Source organism: Cervus canadensis, chromosome 2 (assembly GCF_019320065.1).
Source record: "Cervus canadensis isolate Bull #8, Minnesota chromosome 2, ASM1932006v1, whole genome shotgun sequence".
NCBI classification, from domain to species: domain Eukaryota; kingdom Metazoa; phylum Chordata; class Mammalia; order Artiodactyla; family Cervidae; genus Cervus; species Cervus canadensis.
Genome location: NC_057387.1, coordinates 18,478,234 through 18,498,074, shown reverse-complemented (window position 1 = coordinate 18,498,074; position 19,841 = coordinate 18,478,234). Strand labels below are relative to the sequence as shown.

General features: G+C 34.6%; 1 protein-coding gene across 2 annotated transcripts; it reads left to right on the top strand.

The window, feature by feature from the left end:
- Positions 1 to 434: 434 nt before the first annotated feature.
- On the top strand, positions 435 to 19,470 carry HORMAD1 (HORMA domain containing 1). 2 transcript variants are annotated; one of them, XM_043446561.1, is made up of 15 exons: positions 435 to 597; positions 1,501 to 1,577; positions 2,273 to 2,417; positions 4,180 to 4,243; positions 4,646 to 4,682; positions 6,828 to 6,848; positions 7,112 to 7,138; positions 8,424 to 8,491; positions 8,991 to 9,142; positions 10,403 to 10,662; positions 12,103 to 12,169; positions 12,258 to 12,331; positions 13,070 to 13,153; positions 17,021 to 17,092; positions 18,800 to 19,470. In XM_043446561.1, exons 2-15 carry the CDS (start codon positions 1,545 to 1,547, stop codon positions 18,878 to 18,880), a joined length of 1,185 nt encoding a protein of 394 aa, XP_043302496.1. In that variant the 5' UTR covers positions 435 to 597; positions 1,501 to 1,544; the 3' UTR covers positions 18,881 to 19,470. The 2 variants fall into 2 exon arrangements, with proteins under 2 accessions (XP_043302496.1, XP_043302487.1); XM_043446552.1 differs by lacking the exon at positions 4,646 to 4,682 and adding an exon at positions 6,454 to 6,532 and having other exon boundaries at positions 18,800 to 19,235.
- The last annotated feature ends 371 nt before the right edge of the window (positions 19,471 to 19,841 follow it).

Here is a 19,841-nt window from a genome sequence, read left to right as displayed (position 1 = left end):
GACACTACTTGGATATATAACAATCTGCAAACTAAGTTTGTATTACTAGACAATCTTTAACTACCTACCAGCTCTGCGTATTATTTTGCTTCTAAATGAGACATTAATTACACTCAAGCTATCACTGTCCCCACAGACACAGCAAAGTAGAAATATCTAGGTAGGAGACTGCTAGAGCGACTGTTTCCTGAAGACACAGGAGACTGTAAGATGGGAAGGCACGCAATGTGTGGTAGATGCCGTAACAAAATCAAAAGTGTGAAAACAATCAGAAATTAATACGATTAATTAAATGGCTGTTGAGAACACTTTGTTCACTGTAAGACGGTTATGTACATTGGGAGGGCTTGGCACTCACAATGGACCTTCCCCGCGGGCATGTGGCTTTTGCAACTGAGAAGGAAACCTTCATACTCTCGGGTTTCCCAGCACGCCTTGCGCTGCTCTTGGCGGGAAAGGTGACCTGTATCTGGGGTCAAAATCGACTGTCTCGCCTGCGCAGGCAACCGTTGAAGGAAGGCGCATGCGCGACCGACGGAGCGCGTGCCGTTTCTTTCCGGTCTCCTGGTTGCTGTCGGCCCCACTCTCCAACGATACGTAATACATGTTTGTTTCGTTTTTGTTTTCATTCTTTTCGTCTTTTGCTTTATAATGTCTTTCTCTGTTACCTCCCATCTATTTTTAAATTTCTTAAGCTCTTAGTGGTGAAACATTCAGGCGAGGGGGGAAAATGTATACCTGCTTATTTTTCACAGAGGTTCTTGAGATTAGGTGAACTCTGGCATCCAGTCCAGGCCTTATTAGGATAAATGTAAATGGTTACGATAAACAGACTCTTCTGTGAATTCTTCTAGATGAATTGTCTGGTTAAGAAAAATAAAATTGGGACAAAAAAAAAATACTCAAAACTTTTATCAAAGAAATGAGAACTCTGAATCAGTTCAAAAAATCTAAAATATGTTTTATTGCTGTTTTATGGTTGTTCCACAGGGTAGAACAATATGTTACATCCAGAGCCATGGTCAAGTTCAGGGAAGGAAAGTTACCTGATTTGGTCATTTTGAAACTACAACTTTAAAACAAAAATTAAAAGATTATTTTAAAGGATTTGGCAGGGGCAGTTTTTCATTACCTACCTGTGCAGTGTTATCAATGTTTGAATACTGTGAGGTGAAGAAAATAGTCTGTGCTTTAAAACAAAAAAAAGCGCTCTTTTAAAGCGCTTTCTTAGTAATCCCTTAAAAAAAAAAGACTTAAAGAGCTTTCTTAATAATCCTTTTTTGTGTCAGGCTTGCTAGTCAAGCGGCTTAAAATTAACAGTTTACTTAATTTTAAAGCAAAATGACCCTCTGTTTTCAAAGATTATAAGTAAAAAAAAAAAAAAAAAAGAGTTCCATTTATCCCCATAAAACTCTTTTGACTTTACATGTAGTGAACCAGATTAGAGATAAAAATAAAATGTGAAGTTAAAGCTTGTATTTCTTTTTTTTTTTTTTAAAGCTTGTATTTCTGTCACAAGGTTGAATTAAAGAAAATATCAGAAGATGGCCACTGCACAATTACAGAGAACTTCTATGGTATGGTTTCTTGTATTTTAATATATTTTAATTTAGCTAATTTTATTGTTTCTTGAATTATCAACTATTTTTATGTTTGAAAGAGTTGAACCTTTGAGAGTTTAATGATGCCAGTAAACTCCATGTTTTAAGAAATGAAGATACTTGCTAAACTAATTTGAATTAATGGAGAATTTTATTGGATGCTTGATGCATTGCATTAAATTGCCCCCTCAAATTCAGCTTGCATTAGGTATCAATGAATGCTATTATATTGCTTTGATGAAATTATCACTAATAGCAGTCCTCTCCTAGAACATGAATTTTTATGCCCCACAAATATAAAATTGTCTTCTCTTCACATATCTTGCTTTACAGTTACCTGTCTGTGTTAAACCCAGTCAGTGACTAAAGAGAAAAGAAGGAAAAAATTAGATAGAAAAATCAGTGCTATCTATCCATGTGTTATGCAGTTAAACTACAAGGGGATTTCTAGTGATATTTAAGCAGTTTTTGCCTGTTAGCTTTAGACTGCCACCCTGGAAACACCCGCACAGTATAGAAGCCATCCTGATTTTCTGGGGATTCTAACCACCATGGTTAAGAATTTTGGAGAAGTACCATGTTTATGCAAAAAAACTAGATCTACTTTAAGTTCAAGAAGACTATTTTTAGTAAAGCTAAATAAAATGTTTTTAATTTCCCTTGAATTTTAGAGTGCACTGATATTTCCTAATAAGATATCAACTGAGCAGCAATCTTTAGTGTTAGTGAAGAGGCTCCTAGCAGTTTCAGTATCCTGCATCACATATTTGAGAGGAATATTTCCGGAATGTGCTTATGGAACAAGATATCTAGATGGTAACGTAATGTTTATTTAAAAACTTTCTTTAAACATGTTATTTTTTAGTTTGGCTTGCTCTAGAATGGTAGTTTTTTACTTAGAGGTTTTGTTTTTATAATAGCAGCTGTATTGAGATGATTTGCATATCTAACAATTTACTGATTTAAAGTGCAGAATTCATTGATTCTGGGTGTATTCACCACAATCAATTTTAAAGCATTTCATCACCACAAAAGGAAACCCCATACCCATTAAGTCACTCTCTTCTTCCCCCATTTCCAGTCCTAGGCAACCACTGATCTGCTTTCTCTCTTTTATGGATTTGCCTATTCTAGACATTTTAAATAAATGAAATCATATAATATGTGGTCCTTTGTAATTGGCTTCTTTCACCTGGCATAATGTTTTTAAGTTTCATTCATTTTGTAGCTTGGATTACTGCCTTTTTTTTGCTGAATAATATTCCATGGAATATTCCATGAAAAAAAAAAGGTAGGACTGATGTTGAAGCTGAAACTCCAATGCTTTGGCCAACTCATGTGAAGAGTTGAGTCATTGGAAAAGACCCTACTGCTGGGAGGGATTGGGGGCAGGAGGAGAAGGGGACGACAGAGGATGAGATGGCTGATGACATCACCAACATGGGTTTGGATAGACTCCAGGAGTTGGTGATGGACAGGGAGGCCTGGCGATTCATGGGGTTGCAAAGAGTCGGACATGACTGAGCAACTGAACTGAACTGAATTCCATTTTATGAATATTCCATGTTTTGTTTATCTACTACTAGTTGATGAATATTTGGGTTGTTTCCACTTTTGGCTTTTCTAATAATGCCACAATTATATACAAATTTTTGTGTGGACATCTAAGTGATTTTTTAAAGTATATTCAATACCTTTGAAAGCACTTAATCATAAAATTTTCCCTCAATCTCTCAAGTATAATATCACCTGACATTATGCTTATAATGATGAAATAAATAGGTAAAGACATCCTATTACTTATAGTCTCCTACAGTGGTAGTATATGTTCTTGTGTTATTTTAAAGAAGTGAAAGTAATACAGCTATTTTATACTATAATAACGACTTACTGTCACATAATGTGTACCTTATATTGTTCACCAACTTTGTTGGCAATATGTTAAGCAACATGTTATGTGTGATATCTTGTTAGTTTATATTACAGGCCTATGAGTTAGATGTTATTCCTGTTTTTCACGTATGAAACCTGAGACTGATTGATCTTAGTCCTTTCCACTGTACTACTAATTGCTTCCTTGCTGGACTCTGTCTGATAGTCTTTTAACTTCTTGGTGTTTTGCAAGTATTTAATTGGGATAAGGGACCAGAGCAAATTTTCTAAGTTTCCTAGATAACAATGGCATGAAAGCATTATATCTAAGTGTTTTATAGCTTTTAAAATGGAAAATTTTTTCTATCCACCAACATGCATCCTAAGCAATTATGATTTTATTTTATAATAAGGATAAAAAGATGATTTGTTTCCATGCAACCTTTCTTTCTTTAATTTTATTAACATCAATCATCTGGAAGTTCATTGCTATTAATAATAAACCTGTAATACACAACTGAAGAAAATAATCTTCATTTTAGTTTTTCAGTTCAGTTCAGTCGCTCAGTCGTGTCCCGACTCTTTGTGACCCCATGAATCGAAGCACACCAGGCCTCCCTGTCCATCACAAACTCCCGGAGTTTACTCAAAGATTTTAGATGCTTACTAATCTTAAGTACCTCTGTATCCTTATTTTTGTATTTAGATCTTTGTGTCAAAATTCTGAGAGAAGATAAAAATTGTCCAGGATCTACACAGTTAGTGAAGTGGTAAGTAAAATAAATAATAAAAGGAAATTATTTTTCTTAAATCATATTTTTTTGGTACTTTGTATACATTTAAGTGTTTAACCCAGTTTTAGTGATTTCCCCCTTTAACACTGGATACTACTTCTGCAGATCTTTGGATTTTTGCATTAAAATTTTCTTTATTTCAGACTCCATGTGAGCAGGCTTAATTTTCCTATTTTGTTCCTCTGTCTTCCTTTTTTTCATCCCCTATTGACATTTTATATTTCTACCACATTGTTTTGTTTTATTGTTTAAGCTAGTAAATAAGGGAGCTTCATTATTAACAATAATTGTGTATTAGTAATGAGATAATGAGACATTAAAAGAACTATTTTCTGGAAGTGCATTCAGTCTAAAAATGAATCCTTGATTATTTTTTAGGATGTTAGGATGCTATGATGCTTTACACAAAAAATATGTAAGTCAGTACCTCTTTATTCTTTTTTTTCATAGTTTATATTCTACAAATGTAACAGTAGTTACCATATAGTAAAAGATTAATTTAAACTAACTTGGGTATAGACCAGCCCAAAGCTAAAAATTTGAATATTTTAAAGATTAATATTCAACTTATTTAAAGCTAACAGAATTATTACTTAACAAATTTTGACAAGCCAGTTTTGATTATTAGCACTCATTTGCCATGCCCTTCTCCAGGAGATCTTCCCCATCCATGGACTGAACCTGTATCTCTCATGTCACCTGGTATTGGCAAGTGAGTTCTTTACCGCTAGCACCACCTGGGAAGCCCCATTTGCATTAATAACATATATTAACTTATAAAAGCTTAATGAATTAAAAAATCCTTTGAAATAGTTTTTTCATTAGTTTCACATGCCTTCTAAAATCATATTTATACTAATAATTTAATAAATTATTCTTCATGAGAGTTTAAAAATAAACTTACATGTAGTCTAGGTTAAACAGTGATAAGGCTTTGTGTATACTTACTGAGCTTACATTTATATCAACAAAGCAAATCTAACTCTAAAAAATTATGAAAAAGATAGAATTTTATCCATGGTTACCAGCCTTCTTCATTAAGACATTATGTTTTTAATATTCATAAAATGAGTGCCTGTTCTGTGCTAGGCACATATATTCTAGGTAGGAGCTGGTAAGTTAAAATGGTCAACAAGACAAAGAGGGCCTCTTCTGTAATGGGAAAACAACCAATAAAACCAGGAGATTAGATAACATCCAATTGTGTTAAATGCCATTAACATTTTAAGAAAAAGGATGTGGCAAATGGAGAGGTGGTGTAACTTTAGATTGAGTAGTCTGAAGAACTTCTCTGAGGAGGTGCATGTCAATGTATGGCAAAAACCACTACAATATTGTAAAGTAATTAGCCTCCAACTAATAAAAATAAATGAAAAAAAAAAAAGAAGAAACCAGCTAGGCATTGATATTGGGAAAATATTCCTGACAGAGCATCAAATGCAAAGAATTGGAGGGGAATTTGGCCAGTTCAAGGAATAAAAAGAAGGTCAGAGTGATTGGAGTGTGATGAGCAGAGCAAGAGAGTGGCAGGAGATGAACCTGTGAAGATAGACAGGGCCAGAGCATTCAGGGCTGAGTAGGTAGAGCTTGGACTTTATTTTAGGTACAGTAAAAGCCATTTGAAAGATTTGAGTAGAAATGTATCATCATTAGATTTATATTTTAAATTAAAAGAAAAATCACTTTGCTATTTAGAGAATATGCCATCAAAGAAGAATAAGATTGTAATTAAGGTCAATAGCACTTAATCCATTACTGAAGTACTGATGAAAAATAATGGTGTCTTAGACCAGGATGGGGCTTCCCTGGTGGCTCAGTGGTAAAGAATCCTCCCTCAATGCAGGAGACCCAGGTTCGATCCTTGGGTCAGGAAGATCCCCTGGAGGAGGGGGTGGCAACCCACACCAGTATTCTTGTCTGGAGAATCTCATGGACAGAGGAGCCAGGCAGGCTACAGTCCATACAGTTGCCCAGAGTCAGACACGGCTGAAGCAGCTGAGCACACACACACATAGACCAGGATGACAAAGGAAAAAAATGAAAAGATTCAGGATATATCTGATGGAACTGATTGGATTTATTGATAGATTGGTTCTGGAGTATAAGAAAAGATCCAAGTTAAGGGTGACTCGGATTTTGGCAGATTACTAGAGTGAATGATTTCCTGTGATTCTCTATTCTGATAGGCCCCAAAGCCTCTTCCCTTTACTCAATGAGCAGGGCCCTGAACTGTTTTTCTTGTCTCAAAACCAGTTCTCATATTGGGTAAGATTTAATGAGTTATTTCACAATATGTATTTTCCTTGTAACTGGCAGTAATGCCTCATTTGCTTAAGTCAGTGATAGGAATTTCGACCTTCAATAAGATAACTAGAAATAGATATTTGGGGGAATAGGGAAGGATATCTGAGACACTGTTTTACCTGCAACAAATGAAGTTTGTTTTCTGTGAGATTATTTTTATTAGGAATAAATGTTGAAATAGGACAAATAATTTTTATGATCCATCATGCAAAAATATAGAATAAAAATAAGATTTTTGTTCTTTGTTATATTTCAGCTGAGGATGGTTGTTCTAGCTGTAAGTATTTTTAAATTGTATGTCCCTTATAAAAGACTGTTAAATTCAGCCTTGCTTAATTAGATAATGTTGAAACAATCTATTTATTATATCATTTGATACAAACCACTGATCTGTTCATTAGAAAAAAGTAATATTTGTTGTGGGGAGATGGGTTCTGTATTTTGTTTTACTGAATTCATTCAATATTTTAGTCTAAATATCCAGTTTAGTTCTCCTTATATGTAACTTACGTAACTGAGTTTTAAATTATTTTTAAATAGGTGTACACCAATCCAGAAGACCCTCAGGTATGTTTAAGTTAGTAAAGAAACGTAATGCCTCTAATATCTATAAGTAACATAAAAGTATAATAGTTTCTAATGCTTTAATTGTGCTTTTGTCAATGCACTTTCACATATATTTTCACATTTGAACTTCATAAAGACTTCTGAATTAAGACAAGGCTTGTATTGTTACCCTTAAACAGATTAACACCCTTAACTATAAGGGAGATTGTGTGACTGATTCAAGGTCACAAAGATACAAACCATTAGAAATAACCTAAATTTCCTGACTTCTGATCTTTTACAGTGTTCTTATTTTTAATGATATTCTTTTTATAGAATTATAAAAGGAGTTGAGTTTTAGAAAAATAAGATATTAATCCTTAATCTTTGACTGTAAACCCTAATCCGGTCACGTCTACCTGTTCATCTGACAATTAAAGAAAGGGTTATAAGAAATGAAAGGGAAAACCAGAAGACAAGAAACAAAAGGGTGTACTTCCCTGCTGATCCAGGGGTTAGGAATCCACATGCCAATGCAAAGGACACAGGTTTGATCCCTGGGTTAGGAGGATCCTATATGCCCTGGAACTGCTAAGCCAGTGCTGCACAACTACTGAGCCCACGCACCTGGAGCCTTTTCTAAATTGTTTTCTGCCTTTTCTAAATCCACCTTGTACATCTGGAAGTTCTCAGTACTGGTACCGTTGAAGCCTAGCTTGAAGGATTTTGAACATTACCTTGCTAGCATGTAAAATAAGTGCAACTGTATAGAAGTTTGAACATTCTTTGGCATTGCCGTTCTTTGGAATTGGAATGACAACTGATCTTTTCCAGGCCTGTGGCCACTGCTGAGTTTTCCAAATTTGCTGGCATATTGAGTGCAGTACTTTAGCAGCAGCATCTTTTAGGATTTGAAATAGCTCACCTGGAATTTCATCACCTCCACTAACTTTGTTTGTAGTAATGCTTCTGCTTACCGTATAATAAGAATTTAAGTCCTGTGCTTAACCATTCTGTTAGTGGAAGAGATGTGCTACCTCCTTTACCTGCCTGTGAAGGAGTTCCTGCCCTCTGGTATGTAAAACATAAATTGCAGTGAGTGGGGAATAAGTATCTTACCGGCAATGAAGTCCCAATTCCCAAACCCTGGGAATTGACTATTTAGGATTGGAAAGTTTCAATGGATGAATATGGATTGTCATGCAGAAAGAATTATTAAATGGTGAGACATAAAAAAATCCATATATAGCTACTTAGCCACCAGTATTATGTATCAGATTCGTAACTATGATATTTTCTATTTTAGACAATTTCAGAATGTTACCAATTTAAATTCAAGTACACCAGTAATGGACCAGTCATGGACTTTACAAGGTAATTATCATTCTATGGGTTTCTCTTCATATTGCAGATTACCACTTATTCATAATAATACTGTATAGCTAAACTTTAGAAATAATTCTGAAACTTCTCGAACATCCCTAATGTACTATCAAGGATACAAAATATCTTTGGAGTGGCTGCAAGCCAGAATTCTGCAGATAATTGTATATATTTTAATTGCGAAACAGAGCCAAAGAGTAGGAAATCTATTGTATGCTTACGTGATTAGAAATACAATAAAATTCATCATTTGTTTCCTTTAAAAAACAGCTTACATAAAATGTGTATTAATATATGTAAATTAGTTTAGAATTATAATATTAGCAATGATATTAAATGTTTTATAATAGTGGTATTAAACACATGAAATCGTAAGTTTTAACTTAACAATTTGATACGTTAATAGGAATAAGAATCTTAGGTAGTAAAACATGAAGTTATGTTATTAGAAGCTGTGGTTGTCATAAAAGAAACTCTGATTCTCTTCTAGTAAAAACCAAAGCAATGAACCTAATATGTCATCTGCTGACACCAAGAAAGCAAGTATTCTTCTCATTCGCAAGATTTATATTCTAATGCAAAATCTGGGACCTTTACCTAATGATGTTTGTTTGACCATGAAACTTTTTTACTACGATGAAGGTACTATTTCCAGATCATCCTGTTTTAGTTGGTACCTGTTTATTTTATTATTAATGAAACAGTTGGTTTCCATCCCAAGTATTTTTAGGCACCTAAATTGTTTTTTTAATATATATATAATATTTTAATTATAAATTTTCGACTTCATGTTGATATATGAAAAAATGTACACTTCTCCAGTAATAAGAACATGTCCATTGGAAGCTCAGCTTCATTCATAACTAAAGAAATGAAGCAATGAGATACCAGATTTCACTTATCAGATCATACAACTTATAAAATCATTATTGGCAGGGGTGTGGGGGGAAGCAAGCACTTTTGTATACTCTTGAGAGAATGTAACCATTAATGTGCCATGTAACATTTTAAGAGGACTATTTGGCAATATAAAAATTTTAAGTGCTGCTGCTGCTGCTGCTGCTAAGTCGCTTCAGTAGTGTCCCACTCTGTGCACCTCCATAGACGGCAGCCCACCAGGCTCCGCCGTCCCATATTCTCTTTCCTTTTTTTTTCCCCACATTCTCTTTAATCCAGAAATTCTGTAGCTAGAAAAGTATCTTGGGAATATACGTGGACAAATATGCAAGATTATATGTTTATGCATTATTGCATTTGTTAAACTGGAAACAAACTGGAAATTTAACCTTGAATGTTCTTTATTGGAGGATTGAGTAAATTATAATGCATCTATATAATAGAATGCTATGCAAGCTATTTAAAAGAATGTGCTGATAAATTGTTATCCAAAAAATATTAAAAGCAGATTAAAAAGTGATGTTGAAAGCAGCTAGGTACAGAAGACTATGACTTCATTTGTGCTTTTTAAGAATATATATATATATATATATATATTTCATGCATAGTATCTTCTAGAAGAACACAAAGCATCAACAATAACTAACATTTACTGAATACTTTTTCTGTGTCAGTTCTGTTCTGATCATTTATAGACTTCAGTAGCACAGTGACCCTATGAGGTCGGTACTAGTATTTTCCCCGCTTGACAGATGAGGAAACCGAATCAAGAATGACAAATAGTTTCCTCAAGTCACATAGCTAATCAAGTGTAAGGAAAAAAGTTTACCTTTAAGGAATAAAATAGGAACTTGGAGATAGTAGGAGACTGCATTTTAGTTAATACTATATGTCCTTCTATACTATTTAAAACTTCTTTAATATGCTGTATATTCTATAATAATAAAAATCAATATATTTTCTTCAATTTCATGAACAGCATAGTTTATACTTACTTTTCTGCAGTTACACCCCCAGATTACCAGCCTCCTGGTTTTAAGGATGGTGATTGTGAAGGAGTGATATTTGAAGGGGAGCCTATGTACTTAAATGTGGGAGAAGTTCCAACACCTTTTCACACTTTCAAAGTAAAAGTGACCACTGAGAGAGAACGAATGGAAAATATTGGTTCAGGTATATTATCACCAAAACAATTAAAAACACCACTTCAAAAAATTCTTACGGACAAAGATGATGTAGAAGATGACCAGGAGCATTATACAAGTGTAAGTATATTTAAAGAGTTAGAAAGTACAGTAGTAATGAATGTTTTATTCAATTCTGAGTACTTTAATAGCTGTAAATACTTATTATCACCATAAACTCAAGTTTGAAAGGTACTGTAAAGAAGGTTTAGGCTTGTGGTTTCAAAACTTTTCATGTGGGTGCAAAGAATATTATTCTCAGAAATTTAAAAGCACAACTATTGTGAATGAAGTAGGGAATGGTCCTGGAGGCCCAGCCATTCACCATCTCACCTACAATCATGGTGGACTCTTAAGAAAACCCCTTTGTCTGGAGCATAATTTGAAAACCATGGAATCCCCGGGTGGTCCTGTGGTTAGGACTTGGCACTTTCACTATCTGGGTCTGTGTTCAAAAAAAGAAAAGAAAACCACTGAATGACTCCAGTCACCCAGACTAATGCTGGAATCTTTTCTTCATCTCCCCTATTAATTGCTCATGTAAGACTGTGGTTGAATTTCTTCAGGGCCTGAAAACTCAGTGTCCTGAAGGAGCTTGGAAGTTCCTGGAATGCAGGATAAGTGTCTTATTCAGCTTTGTATTTCTTCTGTACCTAGCATTTAGATTTACAGAATGTATTCTCAATATTGGTTGAATGAATGGATGAATTGAAGTATTTAAAAAGCTTTTTTTAAAATTATAGCCTCATTCCCAGAAAATCTTCCATCATTATTGTGTGTGTTCTTTAATCTAACCTTTGTGGTTTTCTCTTGCCTCATTTTATTCTAAATTAATGATCACAGTTCTTGTTATAGGGACTAACTATTCTGTTTTAGGCTCTGTAGCCAAGTCCTTACAAACAGAAAACTCAATTTTCAACTAGTTCAGTCAAGAAAGAATCGTCTTCCTAAAACCTAAATGCCAGTCTTGCTTTATAAACAAATATGGCTGGGATTTATGAAGCATTCTTTAAAATATTTAAAGCTCTTTGACATATGTCACAAGGGGAATAATAATAATAAAGTATACATCAAACCTTTGCTATTTCTGTCATACCATAACTGTGCTTATCCTTTCCCAACTCGCTGAAGAGAGTTTGGAGTTTATACTAGTATCTATACAGAAATTTCAGAGCTACGGAAGTTGTAGCTTATTGTGTCACCATGTCTAATTCAATGCTCTCAAACAGTAGTAAGATCTGGGGTTCTTAGAATCATCATACGTTTTTCAAAAAGTAGTATATTTTTACTACCTACTTTCAAGCAATCTTGCAAAGTAAAGAAAAATAGGATTTTAACTTTGGATAAATAAGTATCCTTATTTTAAGTATAGGACCGCTTTATTTGTAGAAAGCATGAGGTCATTGTAGTGTTATGTTATATTTAACCTTCATGTAAAACAAGCTTGTTAATAAATACTACCCAGTTGCTTTAATTTCTTTTTGGAATGTGTCCATTTTTTTCCTTCATGTAATTATGTAGGATGAGTTTGACACTGATACTAAAATGGAAGAGCAGGAAAAAAACCCTGGCTATTCTGTACATAGAGGTGAGAAGTTAATGAAAATGTAAATTAATTCACTTTCAATTCAGCTTTATACCATTTTAACTCTTTTAATTATTTATTTTTTTAACAGAACCAAGTTTCATTTGTGAGGACGATGAAGTGAAATCTAAAGGAAGTCCAGATTTTTCAATTTCTCATTCTCAGGTATAAACTTTACAGTTCTATCTCACTTTTAACTTGAATTTTTTCAAAAGACAGGTTCTTATATGCTTATCTGGTTATTTCTCAGATTTTCTTATATTCTAGGTATTTTAGAATAAAATTAGTTATTAAGAATGCTTACTAACAAAATTTGGGAATTATATGTTGAAAAGTTTTGAGTGTATTATTGTTTGATTTGTTTAGTAATAAACCTAAATACTGTTCAAAGAATCTCAGAATTTCAGAGGTAAATAGAATCTTAAGTAATTATTAATTTAACTCAACCACCCTTTGTATTTGCAAATAGAATATATAGTACATTTTTGTTGCCTTGGAGCAGAACATGTTTAATTTTGTTTTCTATATATAGTAAAATCTTGAAATAACATTTAGAAAAAATCAACATGAAAATAATGGGGCTGATGATTGCCTACCTTCTTCTGCACAGCCCTTCTCCAGTGGGTGTGGACTGAAGTTCTTATGTTTTGAAAGAGTGGTATATAGTGATAATTTCGATCTTTCTCAATTCAGTGAATGGTCAATGTACAGTATACAGTGTCAGTTTCAGTACCTTTACCTTTGTACTTTTTATGGAAGTAAGAATCAACACAAAATTATTGACTTTCATTAACTCAACATAGCAAGACCCTAAATTTTATGTGATTGAATTTTTGACCCCCATTATTATGAAAAGCTTCTCATATTATTTTAGTGGTTTCATGTAATTATTTTCTTTTCTAGGTTGAGCAGTTAGTCAGTAAAACATCTGAACTTGATATGTCTGAAAGCAAAACAAGAAGTGGAAAAATTTTTCAGAATAAAATGGTAAAAGCATCTCTTTAGATTTGATTTCATTCTAACCTTGTAATTTTCCCTGTAGTTGAGTTTATTTTGCTTTTAATACTTCATTTATTGGACCAACATTTAGTAAGCAAATACTATTAATATGTGTCACTTTACTAGGTACTGGAAATATAATATGCTCTTAGCTTAAAGTTTAGTAATTTGAGGTAAACAAGCAGTGATATAGCACTATGATAGCAGTCAGAATAGGCTACATAGAGATACAAAGGAAAGAATGGTTAATTTTACTGAAGGTGCAGTGGAGAGGGAAATCCAGAAGAAGCTTTGAGAAGTGACACTATCCTCCAGACTCCCAAGGAAATTTCCAAGAATGCTAAAGTGTTCCCATGTTCTATCTTGTGAGTTGGTTATGTTATAATAATCCATTAAAAATGATTATACATTAAAATATATATACATACATATCTTACATAAAGTGAATCTCATATTTTAAGGAAAAAACACCCCTCCTTTATTTTAGTTTTTTATATGAGTTGTACTAAATAGAGATTTGGGCTTCCCAGGTGACACTAGTGGTAAAGAACCCTTTTGCCAGTGCAGGAGACGCAAGAGAACATGAGTTCCATCCTTGGGTCAGGAAGATCCCCTGGAGTGGGAAGTGGCAACCCACTCCAGTATCCTTGCCTGGAGGATCCCATGAACAGGGGAGCCTGGCGGACTGTGGTCCATAGGGTCACAAAGAGTAGAACACAATTGAGGCAACTTAGCATGTATGCAAATAGAGGTTTATATTTTATTTTAGGCCTTTTAAGTTACTCTCCAAGGTTCAAAGGTAAATAAAAAGCATTCTATAAAATATATGAGCTATTATATCAGGGAATTCCCTGGCAGTCCAGTGGTTATGACTCCATGCTTTTGCTGCAGGGGCACAGGTTCAATCCCTGGTCAGGTAGCTAAGATCCCACATGCTGCACAGCTCAACAACAAAAAAGATATCCAAAGTTAGGAAACAAATGGCACACTCTAACAGTGGTATGCTGGAGGATTTCTTTCCCCCTCTTCATTCAGTGACATCATGTTTTTCCTACCTAGCTTGAAACTGGACGTAATGAAAGTATTCACAGCGTTGTTTTTGTTCAGTAGCACAGTCATGTCTGACTCTTTGCAACCCCATGGATTGCGGCACGCCAGGCTCCCCTGTCCTTCACCATCTCCCAGAGTTTGCTAAACTCATGTCCATTGAGTCATTGATGCCATCCAACCATCTCATCCTCTGTCATCGCCTTCTCCTCATGCCTTCAGTCTTTCCCAGCATTGGGATCTTTTCCAACGAGTCGGCTCTTCATTTCAGGTGGCCAAAGTATTGGAGCTTTAGCTTCAGCATCAGTCCTTCCAATGAATATTCAGGGTTGATTTCCTTTAGGATTGACTGGTTTGATCTCCTTGCTGTCCAAGGGACTCTCAAGAATCTTCCCCAGCACCACAGTTCGAAAGCATCATGTAAGTCTTCAGTGCTCAGCCTTCTTTATGGTCCAACTCTCACATCCATACATGACTACTGGAAAAACCATAGCTCTAACTAGACAGACTTTTGTCGGTAAAGTGATGTCTCTGCTTTTCAACATGCTGTCTAGGTTGGGCATAGCTTTTCTTCCTAGGAGCAAGTGTCTTTTGATTTCATGGCTTCTGTCACCATCTGCAGTGATTTTGGAGTCCAAGAAAATAAAATCTGTCACTGTTTCATTTTTTCCCATCTATTTGCTGTGAAGTGATGGGACTGGATGCCATGATGTTAGTTTTTTGAATGTTGAGTTTTAAGTCAGCCTTTTCACTCTCCTCTTTCATCTTCATCAGGAGGCCCTCTAGTTCCTCTTTGCTTTCTGCCATTAGGGTGGTATCATGTGCATATCTGAGGTGGTTGATATTTCTCTCAGCAGTCTTGATTCCAACTTGTGCTTCATGCAGCCCAACATTTCACATGATGTACTCTACATATAAGTGAAATAAACCGGGTAACAATATATAGCCTTAACATACTCCTTTCCCAATTTTGAAGTAGTCCATTGTTTCATGTCCAGTTTAACTGTTGCTTCTTGACCTGCATACAGTTTTCTCATGAGGTGGTCTGGTTCTCCCTTCTCTTGAAGAGTTCTGCATAGTTTGTTGTGATCCACACAGTCAAAAGCTTTGGTGTAGTCAATGAAGCAGAAGTAAATGTTTTTCTGGAATTCCCTTGCTTTTTCTGTGATCCAGGGGATGTTGGCAATTTGCTCTCTGGTTCTTCTGCCTTTTCTAAATCCAGCTTGTGCATCTGAAAGTTCTTGGTTCGTGTACTGTTGAAGCCTAGTTTGAAGGATTTTGAACATTACCTTGCTACCATGTGAAATGAGCGCATTGTACAGCAGTTTGAACATTCTTTGGCATTGCCCTTCTTTGGAATTGGAATGAAAACTGACCTTTTCCAGTCCGTTGGCCATGCCTTAACCTCAGGATTTATTTCTCCCAGAGAACTGGTTGTTAAATATTAACCAGAACACCACTGATGATAGTACCATTTTTAGGTGTCCTTTTTTCCCCCCACATTCTTGATGGAAAGTTAGAACTGGGAAGCAAGAAATAAAAGAATTCCAAAAATTACTATCTTTTGCAGCAAAATGTTCTTTCTAGGCAGCTTCTATTTTTTTTTTTTTTTGGCAGCTTCTATTTAAATGAGTATCCTTTACTATCCTTTACTCCACTGAAGTACTCCTAATTTTGTCAGTAGTGACTGAATTATGGCTAGAAACAGGCAGGAAATGAAAATATTTAATATATATAGTAAGGCAGTTATTGAAAAGTACATTTTGAGCATCAGAAAATAAATATGTACTTTTAGAGGATAATACTATGACAACTAATAACTTGTCACCATCTAATATTCATTTTAAAAGCTGTATATGTAGCATTATTCACAATAGCCAAAAGATGGGGGAAAAACCCTAAATGTTCCTAACAGATGAATGGATAAACAAAATGTGGTGTATCCATACAGTAGACTATTATTATTCAGCCATAAAAAGGAATGAAGTATCAGTCCATGCTACAACTTGGATGAACCCTGAAAACATTATGCTCAGTGAAAGAAACCAATCATACACACACACATATGCAAAAGTATTACATGGTTCCATTTATATGAAAGTCCAAAATAAGGATTTCTGTAGACACAGTCTTAATGCTGGTGGAAGAATGGGGGAATAGTGGAGTGATAGCTCCACCCCATGGACTAACAGGCTCCTCTGTCCATGGGATTTTCCAGGCGAGAATACTGGAGTGGGTTGCCATTTCCTTCTCCAGGAGCTCTTCCCAACCCAGGGATTGAACCTGGGTCTCCCTCATTGTAGGCAGACACTTTACCGTCTAAGCTGCCAGGGAAGAGTACAGGATTTCTTTTTAGAGGATATATTGTGTGCTCAGTCATGTCCAACTCTTTGGAGCTTCATGGACTGTAGCCCGCCAGGGTCCTCTGTTCATGAAGTTTTCCAGTCAAGAATACTGAAGTGGGTTGTCATTTCCTACTCCAGCGGATCTTCCCAACCAGGGGATCAAATTCAGGTCTCATGTGTCTCCTGCATCGTCAGGCAGATTTTTTACCACTAGTGTCATTGGGGAAGCCTTTTAGAGGGTGAAAGTACTCTAAAATTGACTGCGGTGATGGTTGCACAACTCTGTGACTATACTTAAAACCACTGAAGTTTGTATATTTTAAATAGATGAATTTTATGTATCCTAATTATATCTCAGTAAAGTTGTTTTTTTAAAAACTGCATATAGTTGCCTGTGGTTGAACAATCATGCTGATTGTTCTTTGAGAAGTAACCAATTGGTAATTATTCTTTCTTTATGGAGGCTAATGGAAATCAACATGTAAAATCTTCTAAGGAAAATCGGAAGAGAACTCAGCTTGAATCTGGGAAAACAGTAAGTCTTATAATAATATATAGGTTGAATGAAATGGCAAGTATCAGAATATTATTGCTGTAGATTAAGTTAATGATAAATGTGATATCCCTGGATATACCTCAGAGCTCTAGTTTTCAGATCTTGTTTAAATATATTTGATTCTAAAAAATTGGGTGATTTTAAAATAAAATGTGGTACATTGTTTTATTAATTTTCCCATGTAAACATTTACTGTCTTATTCCATGAATGATTTGAAATAGTTGGAGGAATGTATAAAGTAAAAATCAACATCAGGAAAAATATGAATAGAATAAGAAAAAAATGAGAGTACAAGAATACTCAGGCCATTTTATTTATGTAGAATTAAAATTGAGCCACAGATTTGATCTGAGGTTTCTACAAATTAAAACTAAAGTAGAAACAAGATAAGTTACTAAATCCACATGTTCTCTAAAAATATAGCATCTCCTCTTAGTACCTTAGAAAATTTTCCTGACCTAAATTCTGTAACAAGTTGTGTTATATTTGGAACCTTATTTTAGCAAATCAGATAATGTGTTTGTCATTTCTGAGATGAATATTTATATGTTTTCAACCAGAATTTTGAGTATTATTAGTAGGTTAAAATTAGACAACTTAGGGACTTGCTTGGCAGACCAGTGGTTAAGACTCCACGTTTCCAGTGCACGAGGTGTGGGTTTGATCCTTGGTCTGGCATATAAGAACATACATGCCATGTGGCATGGCCAAAAAGGAAAAATCTTTTTAAAAATTAGATAACCGAAAAAAATAAATAAAAATTAGATAACTGAAAACTTTTGAAAATCAAATGTTAAAGGGATAGTCTCAAAGATATAGTTGGTTAATCCTGTTTTCAATTTATGTATCTTAAAAAGGAAATGGAATAACCTGACATTTCACTAATAGATTAGTTTCTTTAGTTTTTCCCAATATTTTAAGCCTTGATTTTTTTCTGCAAAATCATAATCCAGTTTGTATCATTAGTGAGTTTTACCAGAGAAATAAAAACTCTGTAATTCAGAATCTTGTTAGCAATTTTCCTAATTCATCCTCCCATTCATTCAAGGGTACATTGAATGTCTAAAATTATCAGGCACTGCTAAATACCAGTGAAACAAAAAGCAAAACATGATTTAAATCTTACATGATGCCAAAGTGAAATGTTTCTCTATTTGCATCTCATTTTTTAATCTTCCCCCCTTCTCACTCCCCTCAAAATATTTTACTGTTTTGAGGTGGTGGTTCAGTTTCTAACTCATCTCCAACTCTTTGCAACCCCATGAACTATAGCATGCCAGGCTCCTCTGTCCATGGGATTTCTCAGGCAAGAATACTGGAATGGGTTGCCATTTCCTATCCAGGGAATCTTCCCAACTCAGGGATCAAAACCAGATCTCTTGCATTGCAGGCAGTTGCCTGCATTTGGAGCAGATTTTTTACCAACTGAGCTACCAGGGAAGTTCTACTATTTTGCGACGTAATATAAAATCTTCTAACTACTCCAATATCCCTAATGAAAACCTTACACTTTGCAAGACTGTTTTCAGCAGCCATCAGGAGATATAAATAACAAAATTTTTAAAATAAGAAAAGGAAGGAATGGAGGAAGGAAGAAAGGGAAGAAGGAAACTCAGAGACACACAAAAAAACTCTAAAGATATTTAAACTGGAAAGTATTCTTAGTAGTTGTTTTCTTTTGACAGGTCCTTCATCACTTTGATTCTTCTAGTCAGGAGTCAGTGCCAAAAAGAAGAAAGTTTAGTGAACCGAAGGAGCATATATAAAACTTTTTTTTTCTGCATGTTTGCAGAGTTCTTCACAACGCTTAAACTAAAGGTCGCTATTTTACTGTTTTAAGTTGTGTTTGTCCTACCTCTGAAAACTTAAATATAGTCTTAAGCAGTCAGCACACTAAAATGAATCCTTAACTATCATATTATGATCCTTAATCTTATCTGAGACAAATTCAAGAGAACTTTAGTATAAAAACAGAAGTACCAGTGTCATAATTCTATTAATTATCCTCTCGATATTGATGTATCTTCTATTTTGGCAGACACTTCCTTTAAACACACTAATTTTTTAAGGCCCTCTAAAAGCCATTTTTTGAAGTAAACAATGTTTATTTTTGTATTAAATTTTTCTAGAAATTCACTTTTTACCTATGTTAAAACTACAGTTTAACTGGCTGTATTTGTTAATTGTGTTATTAAAACAATGTCTTTAGTACTTTGATACAATGTATTAACATGATAATATATAATGTACAATTTAAAATTGGTACTTTACCTTTTTAAATAATTTTTACAAGACAAAATGACTGATTTTAAAATCTAGCATTTTTGGTAGCATAAATAAAATATTGTTCAGTGTCTAGGCTCTCTCATGGCTTCTAATTTTTATTTAAATAGTAGAAAATGTTTAGGCACTAATTTTGAAATCATTTTGGTAGATGTTTCTTTCAAGAGTTGAGCACACTTCCTAGAACTTTTGGGTGGTAGTGTGAAAGATATTGTGCCTTTAGTGAGAAACCTGGGACCTGGTTCTAGACTTGACTATTTCTTGTGCTCCGGAAAAGGAAGGCTTAAAACTTAGTCTGTTTGCCTCTTGTATTTTCAGCAGCCATATCCTAAAAAATACACATTATCCATGAACTTGCCAGTAAGAAACAGTAATGGAAAATGTTAGTATGAATGCTGGGGTAGAAATGTGCCTATCCTGTTTAATGTAACCAAATAAACGTCC